We start from the raw sequence: 23,834 nt of genomic DNA, 5'->3' as shown, positions 1-23,834 counted from the left end.
TTTCTCAAGCTGAGATAAAAGGGTACTATCAATGGGAAGTTGCTTACAGAAGAATTAATTTTCAGAGTCATGCAGTACTGCCTTCAGGAGGAAAGGGGACAGACCCACAGCGAAGGCTTCTCTCATCTGTCTGCAAAAAGTTAACCTGTCAAATTTACCAGACCCATTTCAAAAGTCTAGACCACAAATACTGTCTTAGGCGAGATGATGCTGAGCACTTGTGTGGGGAACTAAACAGTGCAGAACTGATAGAGAAATCGTACTGTCAATATACTTATTGTATTTTTTAAAGGATAGTTAAAACCTACCTATTGTTTGGTACTTAAAAGAACAGAAACAACATTGCCCACTGGTATTAGAAGAATCATACGATGCTTACCTGCGACCACATTCTGAATATTTACCAATATTTTTTAATATTAAGGCAGCTGTTAATCGGATGTGTTTAGTTATTGGTCCCTCTTTTTCATCCTACAAAAGTAAAGAGGGGGAAAAAAAAAAAGTAAAAACCCTGTAGTAGCAGGCAACAATTAATATCTAATATTTGAGTCAAACAATACTAACTGTGAAATCTCTGAAGACAAGGTTTCTTGATCCCCTCCTTAATGCCATTAGGGCAGCACTCGGATGATTCACAATGGCCTTCTGTGCTCTGGGAGTAGAGGCAGTACCCCCTGCAGCTGGCTGCCTACATTAGTAAAGAAAGAATTAATAAAAATAAGCTTTGCACCACTTTCTAGAAGATTAACAACTCTGAAAATTTATTTTGACAATTTTTTAACCTATCTGAACAGACACACAAAGATCCGTTAATACTTGGTGCTGCTGTGTGATTTGCTTTTTGTTTTCACAGAGATAAACCTTACTGCAAAGCTTTCAGAAGAGTCACTGGCTTTATTTTATGTGAAAAAACACTTCTCTCGAAGAAGTACTGCTCATCACCCATGACATTTGTGATGGAAAAGTAATATATTGTACTAATGACATAGGTACTTCCTGAAGTGTACCTATTTAAAGGAGTGTTTTATCAGACAGGATTTAATGGAACCTGTGATAGCAGCTATGTAAATGTCATCTGAGATTTGGTCAGAGAATGTCCTTAAAATATAGCTATTCAAAGTTGACACAGCTCATCGGGACCATTAGACACTAAGACAATATAAAATACATATTAACTGTGGTTAGTGAGGAGTAATATAAAGTAACATGACTTAAGTTATGATCTAAAACATAAAACATCTAATTGTTAAATCAGATCAAACATTTGTGAAACCAATTTCCTGTTACTGCAGTTTTCAGACTGAGAATAATAAATTAAGCAGGCTATTTTATAAAGCTGGTACAAATAACAAACATAGCGGAAGCAAATTCTCAATTTTCAGTATTAACACTGAAGTCAAAGCTCTGTTTCATGCAAAACTTTGAAATGACTCATACAATTAGAGTTTAGAATGTATAAATATGCAACTTCATTTAATGAGCAAGACTCAATGTCATCTCAAAGGAAAGTTTTGCAGTATCAATGGTGAAAAGTATTACCACACTTCTATGTATTGAACAATATTATTATGAAGTCTTTTAATACCCTAGTAGAACCTGATTAGAACATCTGAATATACTAGAAATATACGGTAGTGCTTACTTGCAAAGGTAGCATAAATCAAATGTAAATGTTCCATTTTTTAAAATGAAAGTTAGCCTCTAAGAGTATTATTTAGGCATCTTTCACTGTAAGTTAATATTCTAAGAATAAAATTTGAATTCTCTACTCAGAGAGACTTTCTTCATAATCTGAAGTTCTAACAACAAGGAAACCTAGTTAAAAATTAGAAAAAGGGTTCATATGAGTGGTTTTAAACCACAAAACAGAAAATTAATAAGTATAACAGACAGACTCCTCCCTAAAAACTCAGGTCATAATCACACTGTTGTCCTCCCTGAATAGAAATAAAAGTTTGAAAACCTTTATGAAGTCAAGGGAGAAGGGCAGAGGCTGAATTAAGAAACTGTTGGGCAATGACATATGTTTATAGGAGACTGAGTACCACAGTAAAGGAATTATCATCTTAATTTTTAATTTCTGGACCATATTTGTTTTCCTTATATTGAGAAGAACAAGGATTCATCAACAGAGGCTGTTCCAAATGTCTCTCTTCAACAGCTTTCATACTATATATTTTAGAAAGTTGAAGTACTATTGCCTTGATTCTAGAAATATTGAAAAAGGGACAATTGCAATAAATTAGGCATATATTAAAAGATTGTCTTCTCTTTTTGATTTTGGAAAAAAAGAAGTTGATAAGAAGTTACTGAGACATCAAGTGGACTGATGTGCCTGTGGGCAAGCATCTCTCAAGAAACATCTAGATTTCTTGAATTTCTTATATTATATTATCAACTTAACTTCAAACCATACCATTCATCTTGTGATTTTAAGTCATCTCCTGCCCCACTCCCCTAGTGCATGAAAAATATTTTTGGTAGCTCACACTACCACCTTTGCATCAGCGGCAACAAGGAAAAAAAAAAATAACGTGAATCCAAAAAGATTCAAATGCACAAAGCTACAGTCAACATACAGTTAATTGCTAGTGCTACCTGACCTTCCAGAATGTAATATATTCAGCTACCTCTGAAAACCAGAAGAGGAAGAGTTAATATAATACAACTTTAAAAGTAAAGAAATACAGAATTAAGGTATACAACCAACTCTGTAATGCAGCTTAGCTTTGCCCACCTGGTTCTAGCAAAAGCCATTACAGATTTTTTTCAAGTATGTATGGTGTTATGGTAGACAGAAATGACGATTAGGGGAATGGGCCCTTGTTTGTTACACTGCGTTCCACAGATTTTACTTCCAGCACCAATAATACTTGCTCTATCTGCACTCTCCAAGGTAGGTGTAGTTTTACTAAATGGTGAGGGATTAAGTGAAGAAAGTTGGCCTAATTAATGCCTAAAAGTTGATGGCTTATACATGCTTCATCTCAGCAGCAGTTCTTTAAGTTGTTTCAGCTCCATACAAGAGTTTAGTCACATGGACTACCAGTGGTGTGCTGAAATATCTCACAAGTTTCTAGGACTCAACAAAATGTAAATTAAGCCAAAACCTTCTAAGTCAGCTTACAGACATGACCATGTAAGCCAACTTGATGTTACCTGTTGGAGCGAGCTTAGGGTTTCATTTGACAAGCCACTGATTCTGGAAAGCAAATTATCAAGTCTTGTCTCCCTCAGGTTGCTAGATGCCCTTTTCAGTTGTGCAAACATAAGTCTGTGGGAGCACTGTAAGATTATGTGGTTTACACATTACATATAATCAAAATATTCCTGTTTGTTGATTTCTTCTTTGGTAAAAAAGGAGTAATGGAGACATGAGGGAAGAGAGTAAAAGTAACAAACAAGGAATCTCTATAATGTCATAAAACAGCTGAGTGTATTAACTGTCATGAGTGCTGACAGAGAAAGGTCTCATCCTTTCCTTTTGTTCCAGCCCACCTCCTGTACTGGTGTTCAACTGACTGGAAGGCAAGTGTATTCCACTCATCTGGCAAACCCATTTTTTTGATTGATTAGGGTTTTTTAAAAAAAACAGAATTGATTTACTGTGCAATCAGACAAAAACTAAAGCTAGTTCTCTCACTGTAAGCAGTGCATAGCCACGAGAAGGAACAAGGGATGGCAGGAAAAGTCAAAACATCCTACTTTGAGTAGTGGAATGCTCTTATTTCAACTTGTATTCTGAAATCACATCCTTAGTATCTTGTGATATTGCAGACTCTATACTTCAGCAAGACCTGGTTATGCACATAAATTCCTACTTTCTGAATCTGACCTAATTAGGGAATTCTGCCTTAGAAGAGGGGATGTATGAACGTTTTTTCTAATATGAGTACCTGTGCCAATTTTAAGGAAGCCTGTGAGGACACAGAGCTACTGGATGTGTTATCAGTGTGATGGACCATTTTTGAAAAGGCAAGAGTTGAGATCACAACATGCTAGTAGATGGTATCAGCCCTATGCTTCCCCCTTACCAAGCATTTAAGACTACATTACCATCATTCTTCATTTAGTGGTTTTCAGAGGTCTGAATGTTGTTCAGTGTGATAAAACAACACACCATAAAGCAATCATAAGTCTTGTTAAGAAGTTTGTTTATATTAAAAAATAAATGGACTCCCAAACTAAATTTCTCAGCTTTCATACTCAACTTTCTCTGCTGCCTCCAGCAGCTTGGTAGCAATTTAACTAGCCACAGAACAGACAGCAAAAATCTGCCTGGGACCACGTAATTACATCTTCAGCTTGCAACAAAGAGATTCCAGTTAGTTACTAACAAAGACCTAGTCTTAATACACTTATACAAGTAACTGAACCCTGAATAACTCCAATATTAACAGAACCATCCCCACAATCCCACAGCAGTGGGGCTGCGCTCTCCAATATTAATTCCAGATGGTTGAAATAATTTTGGGAAAGAGGAGAGCCAAATCTGATTCCAGGTAGCAGCACAAAATTAGAAGACTCAGAAGGGCTGGTATTTATCTTGTTTGCTTGTTTAAAGGAAAGTTTATTACAAGAGTCCCTGGATCAAATCAGACCAAATTTAGACCACAAAACTGGAAGGAATACAGCAAGTTACAATCCATCTCAACTGTATGAAACAGCTGAACTGTACACAACAAATAACTTTCCATTTGGATTACAAGCACTTTCCCGTTACAAAAAAGTTATAAAATGCTGTCCAGTTGGGAAAAATCAGGTGAATATGTTAAGAACAATGTTCATTACAGAGTATTGACCATATACCTTAAAGAGTGACCTGCTCTTTTTATAGTAACTGCAACCACAACTCCCCCATCAGAATCTATTCCCCATTTTGTCTTACTGTAATGGACCTCAAATTTGATTGCTGTTGTAGACTCTACATATGCAGAGTTTCACTTATAAACCAAGTTATAAATACCCAAATTCTTCCAATAATTTCTAATCCTCTTATCTTCACTACTGCTAACGAGGCTCAGGTCTCTTACTTATTGGAAGGCTTCTGATTTCCTGCTTGTCCATGTTCATCTTGCTTTAATCCTGCAAGCAAAGCATCTCTGGAACAGTGCTTATCCTGCTTGGGGAAAAGAGAAAGACAGTGAGAAAGGTGTGTGAAAATTTACCATTAAATTCCTACTATTTTCTGAAGTAATATGTGAAAGAAAATCTGCACCTGTAAATGAGTAATGAAGGAAAACCTCTGCCGCTGGAAAGGCTCACATCCCTCCCATAAGCACTGCCCTGGGTAGACATCTTTTCCTCCATGTTCAGTCGCTGCATGATAGAAAACTTGCGATGGTGTTTGAAACCACCTACAAAAAGAGGGAGAGGGGAATTTAAGGGTTGGTTTTTTTTCCAGTTAATAGTAAAGCACAAATTTCACAAACAAAGCCATACTGGCTAAACATTTTTATTTTCTGAAATGAGACATGCATTGGTAAATGAAAAGTTGTCAAATTTTAAAAGGAAAACCATGTACATATATAACCACTGAGCTACCAATAAATGGCAGTATGATTTTGCCAAATCCGACTGAAATATCATGCTTCTATTTTTCTATGTATACTTTACCAAAGAAATAATACATGTTAATTCCAACAGATGCATTCTCTGCAATACAAGCAAAATACAGTAATAAACAGCTAAAAAAAGTTGGGTTTCATGTATTTGTTTTCCTGTTTTCGTTCTTTATTGGCAGTCATACTCAGACCTTATTTAAACTTTAATTGGGAAAAAGAGATGCACACCATTCATTCTATTTGATCTCTTATTCCATCAGTTTTGACAAGCGTGCAGTATTGAGAGCGATCTAAAATTAGTGCTCTTTAGCACGTGAATTCTAAATATTGGGAAAATGGCTAGATGGCATTTCCTGATACACACAGAAGTTGAAAAATGTCACTTGTGTGACCCTTTTTAACATCTTCACTTAAACCTCAATTTTTAAATGACTTTCCAAAACCTCAGAATACGCACTTTGCCTGCTGACAGCTCCAAAGCACAGGACACGAGGACAGCAAATGAAGTGCTTCTGCATCAACAGAAAAGATGAAGCTGTCCTAAGCCTGGCCCTGTAATATTCTCAACAGTATATTTTGTGTTTTCTGTATGTTCTATTTGGTGAGAGCTGAGGTCTGACATAACCTTACAGTGAGTTCAGCCCAATAAGGGCTTTCTTCCATTTCAGAGTGGTAGAAAAGTTACAACTCACTGTGAATGCCACCTCAAAATACTGGTGAGTCAACAGTTCTTAAACAGTTCTTAAATTTGTATTTTCAAATTGTTACACAAAAGATGTGTTATTTTAATATATATCAGATGGTAATGGAGAACCACTATATTTCAAACAATATTAAATGAAAATAGTGAATGATTCAAAGTGTGTTTTTTTTAGTCTAGATACACCTTAAAACATATCTCAAGTGTTACAAATTACATCCCTTAATTCAACAGAGAAAAAAAAATGGCCAAAATAAATGAAAGACTTAGCTGCTTGCAAGTCGTTTCGATACAACTAACCCAGCTCATCAACACCCAGTTAAGGCTTGGACAGAAGAGGTCTAGAAACCTAGTTGCTGCCATTTGGGAAGTCATTACCACCAGCTGTCTTCACACACTTGCTGGATGGATGCCACTGGCGCAGCAGTCTCACCGAAGAGGAAACACATGCACCCACCTCAGCCGCTCCAGTTCACATGCCACTATTTTAGTTTCAGTTAACAAGAAAAGTATTTGTGTTACAATGTTTGACTGAACTCCCTGGGCTGAACAGTGCCAAGAGGGAGATGACCTCCAATCAGAGACTTACAGCAAGCAGCCAAGGATGAAGCAACATCTTAAACCTACAGCAGTCATTTATGAACAAGTTGTAGTCAGAACTCTCAGCATATGAATAGCAGACCAGTAGGTGCTTCAATCCAGCCACCTCCTTCCACATCCTACCACTCATTTCAATACTGTCCATTATGCAAACATACTTGCAATCGATATGTAGGCCTAAGTGTACAGATACTGTTACCTGAACCCTATAAAGGTGTCAAAGAGCTAATTTCTCCCAGAGACAAATCTTAGTTACAAACTGAATTCTACTGCAATAACCACTTGCAATACAGCAATTACCTTCTGCATAGGCAATAAATACTACTCTCTTAAAAAGCATTCATCTTTTCCATGCCGGTCAGCTCTTACTGAAGGGAAGCTGGGAATGAGAAAGACCTGCCTTTTGCTGTTGGTCCAGATAGCCCAAAAGTAGGAAATGAAAATAAAATGTTTTACATCCACATTGGCTCAACAGCAAAAGTTGATGTTTCAGAGGACAGAAAAAGGTCTTTCCACAATAAAGGATAAAGTCAGTATGTAAACTTAAGCCTGGCACAAATCTATGTATGAACAACTCCTGGCATGGATGAAACAAATTTCATGGCATAAGTGAGACCCAAAATGTAGTTTAAAACATTTTATTCAACATGGCAAAACTTTAAGAAAAATAAAGCAATTTCTTTAGGAATGAACAAAGCTATGTTGGTTCATTCACTGTATAATACATTCAGTGTTGTACTTCAATCACTGATCTAAGAAGATTCAAAATTTACTACCATTTTGCAGAGAAAAACTATTTTTCCTTAAAGAAACACCTAAACATAGTAATAAAAAAAAGGTTTAAGTACTGAGAATACGGTCAGTTGAGTCTAGACTCTTGTTTCACACTTAATTTCTCCATCATTCTGTTCAGCTGCTGAACAGAACATTAAGCTAATAGCTGACTTGACAGACAGTGGAGATTCAACAGCATTTCCAATTTACTTTTTAAATACAAAGCAATTCAAGAGCAGACATCTCCTGCCTACCTGTGAAACAAAATAGCAGCTTTTAAAGTAAGCTGAATACAATTAGCAGTACTTGCAGACAGCTGAACTTCAAAGGAAAACACCTACTTTCTGTTACATCCTCAATGCAAAGTAGCATGCTGACTGACACCTTTTAGAGTTTTACTTCCACTTCAGCTACTAAACCTGAAAACATCTGTGAGAAGCCAATCATTACAACTATTTGCATAATCGGGCCTGATCTGGTTGTGGTCTTCAGACACTACTAAATCTGTTACATTTTATTTCAAAATCTTGGTATAATGTTTCCTAATTCAGTTCTAAAAAACAAAACAGCAGAACCCACACCCACGCCACTGGAATGTTGCTGACTGCAACAGCCAAGTTAGTGAGCAGGAAAAGAACATACTATTTTATGTATTCGTATTTATTCTGATTCTCAGTAAAATGTTTTTGAAGGTCTTCACTGCCTTCTGCAATACATCCTGGAAGGGAAGCTTAATGCTAACATGTTGTGAGAATTAACCTAAAGAACATGCATAGAGAAAACAGGTGCAAATGACTGTATCAAATTTGCCTCCTGCCATATCTTTACAGTTAATTGTGAACACCATGAAAGAAACACTGTTCTATTGTTCTACCATTATGAACCTGCCTGCTTAATACCTAGGAAAAAAAAAAAAATTGCTAAGCAATCATGAATGAAACCAAGTAGTGGATGTCAAGTTCACATAGACTAATGACCAACTCAAACGAATCTTGTTTCCTGCTTAAACAAGTCAATAAAAACAGCTAAGATTGAGAGCTATAAATAAAACAGTTACAATAACAGATGGCAATTCCAGATTTTTCTTTATGTCTGTTAGAAGCAGGAAGCCTACAGATTTGATACTCCTGTTTTTAATCAGTTTGTTGAAGGAATATTGAATAAACAATATACATTTGAGGAAGATGCTAACTTAACATTTTGATTCTCTCTTCACCACAGAGAAGGCAGAGTGTAATGTTTATCTAAACTGTTTTTAGGCTGGAGCTGAAATAAATATTATAAAAGCAAGAGAGCATAAGAACAAGAGCTGTGTGTCACATGGACTACAATCTGTCAATGCAAAATCTCTGAAGGCTTTTGAAAATAATGAAACTTAACCATGAACAAAAGGAGAAAGTAAAGCAAAAGAAATAATACACTATTTTGAAATAAAACGTAGAGATCAACTTGTAAAATATGGGCCTTGTAGCCCTTAACTTCAGTCTCAGGAAAACTTACTGGAATAGTATTTTAAGACAGGCTTACAAAAGGACTGATAATGTATGGTAATCATAATTGTGGTGTTGTTCCTCCTCCCTCAAAACTTGTTTGCACATATTCACATCCCAGTTCACATGTGACATCAGCTCATTCCACAGTTAGATGTCATCTCCACTCTAAACAACTCATCCTACATAACTTTAGACATAGAAGAAAGTTGGTGACTAACTGATGCTTCAAAACTGTAGTTCAGCAAACTCTTCAAGATGGTATAAATTGGCAAGGCTTCTGCTAAGAAACCACCCCAGCTTTTCCTTTCCACCTCAGTACAACCCATTCTTGTACCAACACAGGTGTTTATGCATCTACTGCACAGCCAGTAGAGTATGGCTCTATGGTTATATTTTTAGTATTAAAGGAGTAAAGTAAAAAGTAAGTAAAGCCTTACATGTATTTGTTACATAGAGAAGTGTCACCTACCAAAGAAACAAAAATCACTTTTAAGGTGAAAACAGGGCAATTATTTAAAAAGCGCCAGATCTCTATAGTACCAGTCAGAATCCTATCTAAAATCCGTATGTTTTGCATTGACCTAATGATCTTTGAATTATGTTTGTAAGGAATGAAAGAAACAGAAATTACAGCTTCAGGGGTCTACAGATTAACTGTCCTTCAGTATTCCTCTAATTCTGTTCAAATGCCTCATTTTCACCATCAGTTCCAAAGATTCAAACTTCTCCATCATTTCATCCCAACTTTTTGAATGTCTACACACCAACTTTCTGCCAAATCAGCTCGTCTTTATGCTCCCTTTGTCTTGTCCTACAATGATGAAGTGTCTCACCCTTTTTCATGCCCATCCTATACGTTATGCAATTTCTCTCACTGTTTTCAAAGTGGCTATTTGACAACTCCTTTCTTTCACCAATCTATACCCTTCACTGAAAACTAAGCATATTCACAAACCTATGTTATTTTAAAAATCAGTGTCAAGATATACACACTGATAACAAGGGTAGTATCATGTTTTTATAAGCCTACATCCAAAAGTCTGCTAGCTCACTCCTCTCTCTTTTAAGGACAACAACAAATAAAAAAAAAGTCTAATCATTGCTATCTAGTCTTAAGGCTAATTTCCTTTTTATTTCCTTTCATGACAATGGAGTCCTGTGGCACACAAATGGTATCATAATTACTAAAATTACTCATAATCTAAATAAGACTTTGACCAGGACATAGAAGTGCAACACCCTGTTCTTGCAAAACTGGAAACCCCAGAAAGATTAAAAGCTGGAAACGTAAGAAAATGTCAAGACATGATTTGTAACTGGAGTACAGTAACTATTTTTGTATTTGTAATACAAAGAACAAGCTTCAGAGCTAGGATTTTTTTTTTTTTTTAACTTAACTACATGGCAGTATTTTATTTATTCCTGAAGAATCAATATATTAAAAGAAAGCCACATCATACTCATTTTATGCTCTGAAGTATAATTGAGGGCAGTTAAATGCCTTGCACTCTCCCATCTCATCTTCAGCTTCCTCAACACTTTTCACTTTTTCTTTTCCCCTCTGATAAAGTATAAGGTAACTTAAGGAAACAGAATGGATAGAACTTGTAGAATCACCTTCTATATACAAGCATCTGTTACATATTAGTACAAGGTAGTTAAATAAAGGAGCCATTTACTTTTTACAAGATTGCCACAGACACATGAAGTTCTGTCCAGGTTTTTTCATTTGCTCTGCATGCTGACTTGCTGCAGTGTATGAAGGCGGCTGCAAATTGATCTGCTGGCCCTGTACTTGCACTGTTGGTATCGACGTTGCAGGTGTGCTCTGTAGAAAAAGTTAAAACACAGTTTTAAACAGGGCTTATTTCAAGACTTGACATACAGCTTACTGTTGGTTCAAAGATCTTTTGGTTTACACTTTAATCAACCACGAGTTTTCAGATTTTAACACTTTGAACTCTGAATAAGCATTAACAGACACAATAACATAAGGGACATACAACTTTTACACTGTAGTATTTATGCAGAAGTTTCTAATATTCAAATTACTAAACCTTAGGCCGAAATTCAAATAGAGAATTATGACTGCAAAGGAATTTCTCAAGGGCACTAGTGGACAAAGGTTAGCATTGTTTTGCAAAGGCTTTATTTGTTCTTTAAGAAAAAACCATGCAAACTCAAGGGGTTGCAATATCATCAGCACAGGGAGTAGTTTGCTTTCCTATGTAAACGTAGGAGAAAATATTGCTGAAAGAAGTAAAATGAGCACTGATACATCTAAAACTGCTTTTTGTCCTTTGATGAAATGGTTTTATGTGCTGCATCTGTGGAATTCTTGGGCTGCCATGTTAGTACGCATCAGCCTGTGTTACAGAGTGTGTAAGAAAAAGGTAAATTGTACAATGCTGAAGAAACACTATCAGAGACCAGTAGGCTCAAACTACGACATACCTTTTTCTCTATAAAACTTGGCAAATTACATAATTCTTTAAGCTCCTTTAAGCTAAAACCAGCCAGCACATGCGCCTTTATACAGAACACCACATGCCCAGAATGCCTAAACATGCCATACAACTTGTATACAGTGAAATACAAACATTTCAGAAAGGAAGAAGATGTTTCCTTTGCTCCCCTGCAATATCTACAAGACACTTATTTTAACAGTGAATAAAAACTATCTTAAAAGTGACCTTAAAAAGTTAAAAACAAAGCCAAACTATGTAATTTTTTTTTTCTGAACAACAGAAACTGAATGCTGGACTTCCCCATTTTGAAACAGTGTTTGCCAGAATACTGTTTCTCTTCTTTCTTTTTTCCTAGAAGGCTCTGGCCAGGAAGATATTTATAAAGATGATTACAATAAACAAATTAAGCTTTTGAATATTACGTAGCAATGAAGACCTAACATCTTTTTCTTCCCTACTGTTAGAAAAGGAATGTAACACGCTTTTAAAGAGACCAAACAAAACTACTTTCAAAGTCTGTGTTTAAGAATATTATAAAAGAAGCACTTTCAAATGGTGCACACAATACTCTGTTTACATCCTTACAACTCTGTTACTGAATAGCTTTAGACTTTTACTGTAAAGAAACAGTTAAGTGCAACTTCTGACATTTCATTTGCATATTGATCTTAAGTTTTCTTCCTGCTGCTCTCCACTGGCATTATGGACAACAGTCACACAAGGTAACAAGTTAATAACTATCACAGATTGTACAATGCTAATACCATGACTAAAAGGACAGCAAAAAAGTCTCATCAAAACCAAACCACTTCCCATGTCCAAGCATAAATCCTGATAAAAATAAAGACAAAACTCAGTGAAACTCCTGAACACAGCACAACTATTGTATGATGCCTGTGATCTGCGTGTGTGAAAAGTTGTAAGAAAGGACTCAAGTCCATTAGTCATAACCGCAAATTATTTTGAATTCTGCAGTGATTTTCATCTAAAGACCTCTAAGATATTTTACAGATTGGGTAATGAATCTTCACAATATATCTTTTAACAAAAAAGGTAAACACAAGTGGAGCCTTTTAAGATCAACGCCCCTTTAATGAGGCATTTTTAAAGTGGAGCTGAAAGTAAAACCAAGTGTCAGCAGTACAGCTTGTTTTGTAATCTTCACTTGGCATCCTGCTATCAATACATTATGATGGTCTTTATGCGACTTTTTATCCCTATAGAACTTCCATCTCATTTAATGTGCTGGAGAGAGAGTGAGCTTACTGAATGAATTCAGTATTTCATTTAATTCTTATCATTCAATGTGTGGTTCATGTATTATTTACTCCATTCTAAGCAAACCCTGCAATTAATCCAGAATTATGAATTTTCTCAAGGGTTTTTCTGGCAAGCTCTCCTAGTGGTATTCAAAGGCTTTAATACCATCTCATTAAAAAATTGTTTATTTTAAACAAGGAGATCTGAGATACACAACACAAAATGTTACATGCTGAAAATGAAAGAGCACAGAAAGGGAAAGAATTTTCAGGACAAAAAGTTAAAATTCCATTTCCACTCCAATTTCTTTCTATGCTTTTTTTTTTTCAGTGAGAAAAAAAAAGGCTGATAAATTGAAAAGAAATGTGTAAAATAATTGTTGTTGTTTAGAATTCTCTTATTACTACTGTACTGCCAAGCAGAGTAGTTTCACTCAAACTTGTAGCATTAGGCAGTTACAACTTCCATGTATTTTTAAGTCAAATTTATTGCTTGCCTATCAACTGTGCTGATTATATTTTAAAATCAACAGATAGAGCGAAGTTACATTTGTTTTCCCAGGTTTTATTTTAGAAACATAAGTTCTATGTTTGAACATCTCAAAGCTTTCCTCTTTTCGTTCCAAGAGATCAGAAATACTGCTAGATTTTGTTTTCTTTTTTTTCTCTTCTCTATTTTCATGTATTGGTTTAGTAATGCAGGATACATGGGACATCACTAAAGTTAGGTAGAGTCTTTGTTTTTCAGAAATGAAACTCCTTTTTTTCCAAAAATGTATCTAGAAATACTTGCTATGTGCTACCTAGTTTACAGTACTGATATGCAATGACTATGTAAACTCACTTATTTCTTTAACATACGGAACTATGATAGACATTTCATTTTTCCTAATAAAGTCTTTCTGGGAGAAGAAATATTGAAAAAGATTTCCCCATGGCATAAAAATGTCACAAAGTTTCCTCCTCTAGCAAAAATATTTAATGATTCCAGGTTCCTCAAGAAATCAAACATCCAGTACTCTACTACACTTGAAAGCATTTCATGGCATCTTTTTATATTCAGATTAGGCCTCTCCATGATATGATCTGCAATTGCCACCACTTGGCACTTTTGCAAATCAGACCTCACTGGATCTTGGGACTGAAAGGTACCTTGAGCAGCATCACCTATCTCTTTTTTTGAAATACATAACCAAATCATACAACCCCTTTCATAAGTTCACTGAGTGCCATTTTAAGGACTTAGGAGTTCTTATGCAGGATATAAATATAAAATTATTTGAGAAAATAAACACTAAGAGAAGCAGAGCAGCTAAATATATATTTGTATTATATACACACACATATAAAGAATGCATTTATATTTAGTGATTACCTGTCTCAAAGGATCTAAGCTATTCTGCAAAGTTTGCCCTAAATGACAATGAATTCCACATAAACTGACCTGCCAGTAACTATGCTTGACATGTTTCTGGGTGCCCCAGATGATAGCAAATTGTGTTACAGGAGCCAAAACTAATACACTGCACAAAGAAATTACTTCAGCATGAAAGGTAACAAGATGCAGGGTAGTCTGAAGCAACTTTTTGAAAATAGGGACAGAAATACCATTCTCTGACAACTCGATTTTTTTCCCTAATACAGTTTCTGATGGCAACCTCTAAAATATGAAGTTCTAAATTTGACTTCTGAATTCCTTTACATGCTTTACAGGAGCTTTTCTGTTTTCCCTGTTGTTGATTACTAGGGTCTTGGCAGCAAGATCTTGCCGCAAGGCATGTGTTTCAGCTTGCAGTGCCGGGGAACAGATGCAAAATCTCAAGTCTTGATGATAGAAGTCAGGATTTATGTGACTTCAATATCCTCTGTGCAAAGCTGGCTGAGTTATGCTGGTTGCTGGCCATCAATAGTTTATCTCACAGAGATAAAACCTGACTGACCATGTACTAAGGAAAGCAGAAAAACCAACCACAGTCACTGTTCCATTACTTGTGGGCTCTTCACCTGAACTGCAAATTAAGGACATCTCAAACACAACACCAGCTGTGGCCTGCATTAGCTCAGGTTCAGTGCTGTATAAATGCAGTCATTCTGCTTTCCGGGTAGATTTTGTTCTTGCATGGAGACTGAACCATGCTCAGCTCCACTGGACATGGCTGGAATCAGATAGGCTCTTCTGGCACCATGTTTCTTCTACCAGAAGCGTACTTGGTGTCAGAGCTGAAGGCAAGGTCCAACATGGAGACATGGCAAACGCTGAACCATAGCTAGCAAGCCCAGCTGAACTGGAGCTGCCTGGTAAGTAAGATCCATCAGGATCCCTGCAATGGACTTCCCATCATAGCAGGTTCTGGCTCAGGCGCAATTCCATCCCAGAAAGCAGCTTTTTTCATTATCCAGCTATTGCAATTCCTGTACAACAGAGAGCTGTGACTATATGCGTAAAGAATTCTTTGAGGTACAAAGTAAAAAGTAGAGACAACTATTGAACTTATTTTTTTCCAGTTATCTTAGCTTTATCTTTAATTAACCTTAACTTTATCAGTTACCTTTAACTACAGTTATTTCTTATCTTCAAGATAAAAATGACACTTTTGAATTGACCACATAAAAGATAGCAACAAGGTATTAGCCTCATCAAGAGCCTGCACAGACTTAAAATGCAGGTGAGGATGCTTTAAAGAATAGTCTTCCATCTTGCTCCCTGGGCCAATGAAAACCAGAATATGTTGCAACAGAGACAAATGTGATGGGTAGCCAAGGCTAACAATGCTGGCTATACTACTCTCAAAGTATGTTCCTTGAACTACATCCCTGATGCTTACTTTGAAGGCACCTGTTTGGTCACTCACCCAGTTCATTTTGAAGGTAAATTCTTTGACAGCAGTCTTCAAAGAATTACAAATTTAAGCATATAAAGTAAAAAATATACATTAAAAAAAATTCAGTAAAGTGTTGAAATATGAAACAGTGCTCAAATTCAAGCAAAATTTTAAGAGCTAGTCTTAAGTATAGACTCTAAAAATAATGTCTGTTACTACCCTACACATTGGTATTATAGATAAAATATAAAACAATACAGATGGTCCTCTTAAGATTCTGCTTTCTTGGATATACTTCTGCATTGATATGGGTGATCCTTCCCTGACAGTATGGTTTGCACTGAACTCTTAAACTACATAAATACAAACCCTTAATACCTTGTACAGACTACTTACAGAACAGATACTACAGCCTACTTTTAATAAGCAGAAGGAGATTTTATCTCAAGACTGGGTGACTTTAGATTGAGATATTGGGGAGTGGGGGTGGGGAACGAGCAAAAAGGAAAAAAAATGGTCCAGCATAGTCATGAAAACTAAGAGTAAAGCTAAGAGTTTTCTGCTAACTAGAATGGATTGTTTACAAAAGATACTAACTTATTTTTATGCACATGAACTCCCTGTGTGGTAGGAATAACAAAACCTGTGGCTTGGGGCCAGAAATGGCCTCCACCTCCATTTCACAAATGGTACCATTCCCTTTATGTATTAATGGATAACTCTATTTTAGCATGACACCTGCCCATTTTATTTAAAAGGCCTACTGTGCCATCAGCAGGAGAATACACTGCATCCCAGCATGATGGGGGTCTTGTTGAAATATAGAGCCATACGCAGTGTAAAAGCATTAGGCTGCATTTTTTCTCCCACCATTAGTATGTGCACACCCACAGTAAATACATTTAACTCAATGTTAAACAGTAAAAAATATTTTTACTAATAATTAAAGTATCATAGGATTTACAGTTCGGTATTACTGAAAATTTTATGTTTAGCTTCTTCCTGATAATGAACATATATAAAAAGGTAGCTTATAAGCTGAAAATGGATATAGCAGGATTTGAGTGTGAGGAAGGGATCACGTGGATAGGTAGGTACTAAAATAAATGTTCTTTTCTTGTTGTTAGATTACTGAGGCTTAAGTCTCCTTGCAACAGTGTGCTTCACAAGTGAAGAGCAATAAAAGCATAGAGATTCTGTATTTCAGTACTTCCAGCTGAGAAACTCATTTGCTCTGTGGCTAGGAATGAATTACACCTCCTGGGGCTACACACCTGCTTTCTGGTGCATGGTAATTCTCAGCTTCCCAATCAAGAGAGAGCAGGAGCAAATAGTTAAGGCAATGCTCACACTGTTTTTGCCACCTAAATTTCCACACAAGCATGTTTCAAGTGGGTGGCCTTAAGAGAAATGGGACTGCATTGTTTATGAGGGGATGACACTGATGAGCAGGGAAGTGATTACTTTAAAAGCCAGATAAGGCAATTTAAATCAGATTTGCTCATTTCTAGGAACTTGGCATGGTATCAGAGCATTCCTTCAAAACATACACCAATTGGGACAAACCAGCATGGTTATGTTCAACAGATGTTTTAGAGGCGTTTGAAGAGGAGTAAGAAAAAGTGGAAAAGAAAATAAAATGTACAGGTAGGTAATTGCTCATTTCTTTTTCTTTTTCATCCACCGGTCCAGCACAATGCCTCAGGAAAGCAATAATCCAGGAGCAGGAAACACAGAAATAAAAGAATAGGAAGCCAAGAAAGTGAAGTACCAGTTCTGTCTCCTCTCAGACTACATTTCACGGGCTTAGAAAACACAGATGGAGATATAAGGAAAAAAATTGCAACACTATCACATGTTCCTCTTCTGACTTAACCCATATACCCATAGCCTAATTTTTGTATAAAAATACAAAAAATAAAAATCTTTAAAGTCAGTATATATGTATTTTTCAATGAGTTCTGCTGAGGTGTACAATTAACATGGAACAATCACAGATTATACACAGAAGATACCTGTACTTGTCTAACTGGATTTCGATAGCACTACGTGGGCTGTCCTATAAACAGCAAATATATAGTGTTCATTATTTTAGTAGGCCATTTAAATCAACTTTTTCCCCCCCAAGTATATAGTACCAGCCCATTTCAAACTACCATTCATATCATGAAACAAATCTTAACTTTTACATTCCCTTAAGAATGATTTCACTCTTTTTCTTGCTTTCCTTAGTTTTCACTTTGCTGTTCCCTTCCCTCCCGTGTTTGTTTGTCCTTCCTTATCTTCAGTTCAAGCATCTTCCCTTTCTCCTCCCTGCAGTTCATGACAACTAATTCTGCTGTAGTTGCATAAGCAACACTCTCCTCCCTCTTCTGTCCTCTACATCTCCTTTTCCAGCCTTCCTGTTGGGTTGTGATTTTATTACAAATTTTCTTCCTCTATCCCTTTCTCACTTCTCTGAAATACAAGCTCTAGTTTAAAATAAAATTTTAAGATGACAAGCAACAGGAAGTCACACACTAACAGCTTCAGCAGGTATGTAATTTTGCCATAGCTAATATCCCTTTATTCCCTGTCCTTCACCATTTTTCTCCATTGGGTTGTATTTATAATACATTTCACACTGTCTGCAAAAAGAACCATGTTCTCCTATTTCTTCTGCAAGGCACCCAGTATACATTAGATACTGCAGAGAGGGTAAAACAATGCAGATGCTCAAGTGAAAACAGTGTTCCTTAGCTGCTGCCTTTCAAAAAGTCAGGGACAAGAAAGCTCCTTATCATGCAAGGAACACTCTCAAAATGGGAGGGAGAAAATAGGAGATTATACAGGGCCTAACCTCAAAACAAGTTATCATTAAAACTCAAACTGAGTTCACAAGAATTTGGCTACATCTTAGTATTTCTGGATGTCTTAAAGATACTCCTAAAAGCAGACTCAATATTGGAAATAATTAACATCTGCTTTTCCGGCAAAACAATGGCTATTGCAGCTGCTCAGCGGCTTTGGGAAAAAAAAAGAGCTGGCCAGAATGATTTTGGTACTGTTTACAGTCCAACACATTCATTTTAAAGGAGTGGTAAAGATCCTTAAAAGTCTTAAACCAAACTATGATGTTCACTGTATCTGAATAGAGTACTATAAAGTGGGTTCTGTTATAAGTCAATACTTAGCATTATCATGATAGACATGATTCATAAATAGCCATATGTAATGGTTAAGGCAATTAGCTAACAAATTAGATTGTACACCAAGATCAAAACTAATAAACTCCTTTTCTCCCACATTCCTGTAATTCTGAAGAAAGCAAGGGCATCCTACAGACAGGAAAATGAGCCAACTTCCATAGAAGCAGACATTAAACCAAGTTATTTTGATCTGCAAATCTGTTCTGAATGGCATACCCAGCTGGCAACATTTCTGTTTGTACAGGTAATGGAAAATGTAGGAACTATTAATGATAGTGATATTAGTGATAGTGTAAAAAAGAAACTATCCGCACAGAAAATATTCTTTTTTTTCCTCCATTATCATGATAGAACAGCTAATCCAATACAAATTAAACAGTTAACTGTATTACTCCCCTCTTCTCAAAAATCTGAAAGTCTGATAGCTGTTTGAGACACAAATGAAAATTGTCAGACACATATCCGGGGAATAAATAACCACAGATAATATTTATTCCATTCCAGAGACATAGCCATACCATTTTCTATTTCAGCCAAATCCTTAGCAAAGCTATAACAGAAATTCAAACTGTGTAACAGCTAAAGACACTCACTGTAAAAAGCAAGGCATAGCTTGCTTTTTTTCATCCACACTACAGAAAATCTAGTTCATTCTCCCTATGCTGCCAAAAGACACCTTCATTTTGGTCAATTCATTTCTAGTAAGAACAAAGATAAATAATGTATTAGAAAAATATGGATCTCTGATAAAACCTAGGTGAAAATTTACATGTGAGTTTAAAGACATTTTAAAAACATAACTCTGCAGTATGGCAGTTAAAGAAAGAGAAGAAAGAAAAATAAAGAAAACTTGTTATCTGTTAGTACGGATTTCTGACAACTGGATGAAGGAAAGTCAAAAGAGCTTTCAACAGAAACCTAACTTGACACAGAAAAAGAAGTAGCACTAGCCATCACTTGTTGAATTTTGAGTTCTAGCTGTGTTTAAGTCCATAAGGTCTACACCTGCTACACTGTCAAAAACAAACAAACAAACAAACAAAACCCCAACCAAGCAAAAAAAAAAAAAAAGGAAGATAAGAAATAAAAGACCTGTCTTGCCTCAAGGTCAAAATGCACTAACATACACTCAAGATTTCATTTCTCCTCTCCACAGTCTGTCAGAACTCTGTGACTGCCAGACCTACTGTTCTATTCTTTTTGCTCCTATTCAGGTTAGGAACATTTTTTGGAGAGGGATTTTCTGTCTGTGTACAAAGCTAAAATAAATTCTAAAGACTGGAATAATCTTAAACAGGATTATCTGTACTTATTAATGGTCATAACAACTGATAGCCATACCTCATTTCTAATAAAGTGTTAGGGAGTAACCACTTTCAAATGGTTAAAAAAAAGTTGATTGAGGGAAGAAAAAAAAAACCAACACCAAAAAACCCACAAACCCACCAAAACAAAAGCACCCTCTCCAAAGTTTGTCGAACAGAAAAAAAACCCAAACAATGCATATTGTATTGATAAAATAAACATTACAAATATTTTGCAATAAACAAACATAAATATTTCAAAAAATTTACGAAACAATACTTTCTCCTGACTGCCGTGAATGCCTGAAGCAAGCCTTTCAAGACTACCTTTAAATGCAAGAACTTCAACTCATTTCAGCAAGACAGAAGCAGTTGTGGTGATTAACTTGCAAAAAAGACATATTCACCCCTCCATAAGCAAGACCAAGAATAAAATGCAGAACAATTCTGACATTTTTACAAGACTATACAACAAATCGTTGTTTTCAGAACAGTTAATCCTTTAAGGAAGAAATCAGTGAGCAGAAGTTCTTTCCTTACAGTGTATTATCAAGCTACAAACTATTTTAAATTCCACTACTGTTATTGACATCGAAGAAGTATGTAAACTATTAGAACTTTAGTCCGTGAAAGAACAGAAACCATAATTTTCTGAATATTTTAAATACTATGCAAGAGATATTGACTGAGTTTACATTTTCACCCGAATTATTTCACAGCATGTCAGAATCACAGTTGGAATAAACATAAAAAGAACACTGCAACATACCTGTGTGACCATGCTTTGTATATACGTGGTTGGATGCTGCTGCTTTTGTTGAACAGCACTTTCTATTGCTACTTTCGCTACAGTGCTTGGATCCGCTCCAGCTGGCACAGCAACCATAGTTGCACTGCAACCAGCATTGTTGGGGTCACTGATTGTAACAATTCTAACTCCTACTTTATTTGGAATTCCTGGAACAGTTTCCCTGTCATTATCCTCTGCTGGCCTCTTTACAGTTTTGCATTCTGCTGTGCCATTAGTAGACCGAACTTCGGACGACAGGGTAGACTGGGACACTCTAGGTCCTGAGTGTGGAACTGCTATGATTTGATGCCCCTGTATAACAGAGGCTGTAGATTGTGGTGAGACAACTACACTTGGGCGTTGCTGAGGCACATCTGAATTCAAACTTGAAGCTAGAGGTCCATTAGGTAAATCAGTGTTGGTACCACTAAGTTGCTGGGTTAACAGTTTTGCAGCTTCCTGTGTACCGCTTACAACAGGTGAACTACTCAAAGTTAATACAGGCCCATTAGAAATTCTTTCCCCTTGATCACCTTTGGCAGTATCTTGCTGCGTGGCATCCAAATTCCCTTGTTGTTCCACTGAAGATATCTCACCATTTCCTACATGATTGGAAGTTTTGTGATTTGGAATGTTTTTGCTCAAATGAGAACCATCTCCTTTATCAAAATCACAGATTCCATTAACTAGGGGCTTCTTCAAATCACTTTTAATTTCCTGTGTGTCCATTTGTTCAAAGTTCTGCTTTCCAGGAGCTCCGTTCTCACCCATTTCTAATGATGGCCCATTACTGACTTGTGAGCACTGATTGGCCTCATTCTGAGTTTTCCCTGAGTTAGAAGGAGGTAGACTGGAGTCACTATACTTTCTCCCATTTAAAAGACTTCCCACCTGCATTTCATTTTCTTTTGCATCCCCATTGCTGGTGTTTGCAGCTCCTCTTCGGCAGGAAGGATTCTCCATAACTTCAATTTTACGTTCATGAATGTGTAAACCTGTTGCTTCCTTTGCTTCTTCCTCCTTTTGGCAAATTATTTTATCACCTTTGAATGGGGGAGCAGCAGTACACGGTGATTGTCCAGCTGAAGGTGCTTGAGTAGCTGGAAGTGTTTGCACCTGTAGCCCAACTCCTGTCTGTGCTCCACTCACTGCAATTCCTGCTGGAGCAATGATTTGAGTTGCATTTCCCTGACTCACAGTTGCAGTAGCAAAACTCGTATTTGGCACAACTGTTATCGTAACCTGGTTGCCAGTAGTCCCTTGGAAAATAGTTGCTGGGCTGTTTGAGATCAACTGGCCTGGCAATATCTGTAAATTAGAAATGGGTACTGTTTGTACTGCCCCTTGGGGCTGGATTGCGCCTGGGACCAGCTGAACATTTTGCTGTCCAACTAGCAGCTGCTGAGCTGGAGACTGTCCTTGAACTCCAAAACCTGGTGTCTGGTTATTGGCCATCTGATAAACCACCTGAGGGCTAGGAGCTCTTGCATTGTTAGGTGGAGGAATCTGTGGAGCTGGGAGTATAAGCTTCCCCCCTGGAGTTGAGGGGCCTCTTTTCGGAAGAAGCAGTTGTTTTATTAGACTAGACTCACCAGAGTTAGGCTGGCCAACTCCTGTATTAGCTTGCTGTGACTGAACTTGCATTTGTATCGGTTGTTGTACCTGTACCTGCTGCTGCGACGATGCTGGTGAATGTTGCTGCTGCTGCTGCCTCTTTACAGAAAGCATCTGGCTGACAGTAGGAGGGGGTCCTTGTGACTGAGGAGTGGTAGATGAAGGTGACATAACTGTAGGGACTTGATTATTTGTAACTGGACCTGGGGAGGGTGAAGAAGATGGAGTAATGCTTGGCTGTCCAGTCAACTGGACAGTTTGACCAGTGGGAATAGAAGCTGGATTAGCAAGCACTATTTGATGAATGGCTGGTGCATACGTTTGACCTTGCTGAGCTGGCTGGCTTACAATCACTACACTTTGCTGGGATGGTGGTGGAGGCTGCTGCTGTGGCTGCATCGGCTGCTGTACCACGGCAGGTGGAACTTGCTGAGATGGCAGAGGCTTTGGTGCAATATTCTGAAACCCTACCCTAGATGTTGGTGGGTTTTGGACACCTGCGATTGTAACCACCTGCCCAGCTGCTACTTGGAAATTTTGAACTGTGGTGGCAGAAACAATGTTAGATGCAGAGGTTGTGACGTACTGCTGTGGTGCTATGATGACTGTATCTTGTTGCTGGTTGCCAGCAGAGGACTGCTGAGATGATGTTTGCCCAGGCTGTGACGATGTGCTGATTAGCTGTTGACCCTGTGAAACTGCTGAACTGCATGCTGGTATGTTTTGTACTCTGCCAAATATATGACCCTGAGGTACAGCTTGCTGAATTACCGTAACAGGAGTGCCTGAAGGTATCTGTCCTGGTACCACCGCATGCAGTGGAGACTGTTGTTGAATTACAGGTTGGTGGTGAAGCAACGTCTGTGAACTAACAACAGTAACAGACGGCTGTGGTCCTGTAGTGTTGTGATTTTGATTAGAAGCTTGTGGTGCTCCTCCTACAGCAATAGTAACAGGAACTGCAGACTGGGGAACAGAGCTCTGTATTACTGTGGCCTTCACTACTTCACAGGATATTGGACCTTTATTCTGTATAACAGTCACTGGAGCATTTTGTTGCTGCTGTGTATGAACAGAAGGATTTTGTGGAATTCTAGAAACAGTCTGTGCCACAGTATGAACACCTTGAATTGGAAAAGACATCTGTGTTGCTGTCAAAGTTGAAGACTGGTTAATAGGCGTCCTCTGATAGTGATTTCCTACGCTTGGTAGCCCATGCGGGATTCCTGTTGAAATAGACACAGTAAAAGTTTGGAAG

At 37.2% G+C, this 23,834-nt stretch overlaps 1 protein-coding gene across 2 annotated transcripts in view; it reads right to left on the bottom strand.

Moving 5' to 3' along the window:
• ARID2 (AT-rich interaction domain 2) overlaps positions 1 to 23,834 on the bottom strand; it is a 110,616-nt gene that overhangs the window by 3,615 nt on the left and 83,167 nt on the right. Inside the window, exons 15-20 of one of the 2 annotated variants that reach the window (XM_072862407.1) lie at positions 20,942 to 23,802; positions 10,811 to 10,959; positions 5,219 to 5,357; positions 5,034 to 5,122; positions 565 to 688; positions 380 to 471 (exon numbers count right to left, since the gene is read on the bottom strand). In XM_072862407.1, the coding sequence (XP_072718508.1) occupies positions 380 to 471; positions 565 to 688; positions 5,034 to 5,122; positions 5,219 to 5,357; positions 10,811 to 10,959; positions 20,942 to 23,802 (3,454 nt within the window). The remainder of the gene's footprint in view (positions 1 to 379; positions 472 to 564; positions 689 to 5,033; positions 5,123 to 5,218; positions 5,358 to 10,810; positions 10,960 to 20,941; positions 23,803 to 23,834) is intronic. The other variant, XM_072862416.1, reaches the window with a different exon arrangement.

The sequence above is a fragment of the Ciconia boyciana genome, chromosome 1 (genome assembly GCF_034638445.1).
Source record: "Ciconia boyciana chromosome 1, ASM3463844v1, whole genome shotgun sequence".
Taxonomy (NCBI): domain Eukaryota; kingdom Metazoa; phylum Chordata; class Aves; order Ciconiiformes; family Ciconiidae; genus Ciconia; species Ciconia boyciana.
The sequence above is the reverse complement of the archived record's forward strand: the minus strand, read 5'-3'. Positions and strand labels throughout refer to the sequence as shown.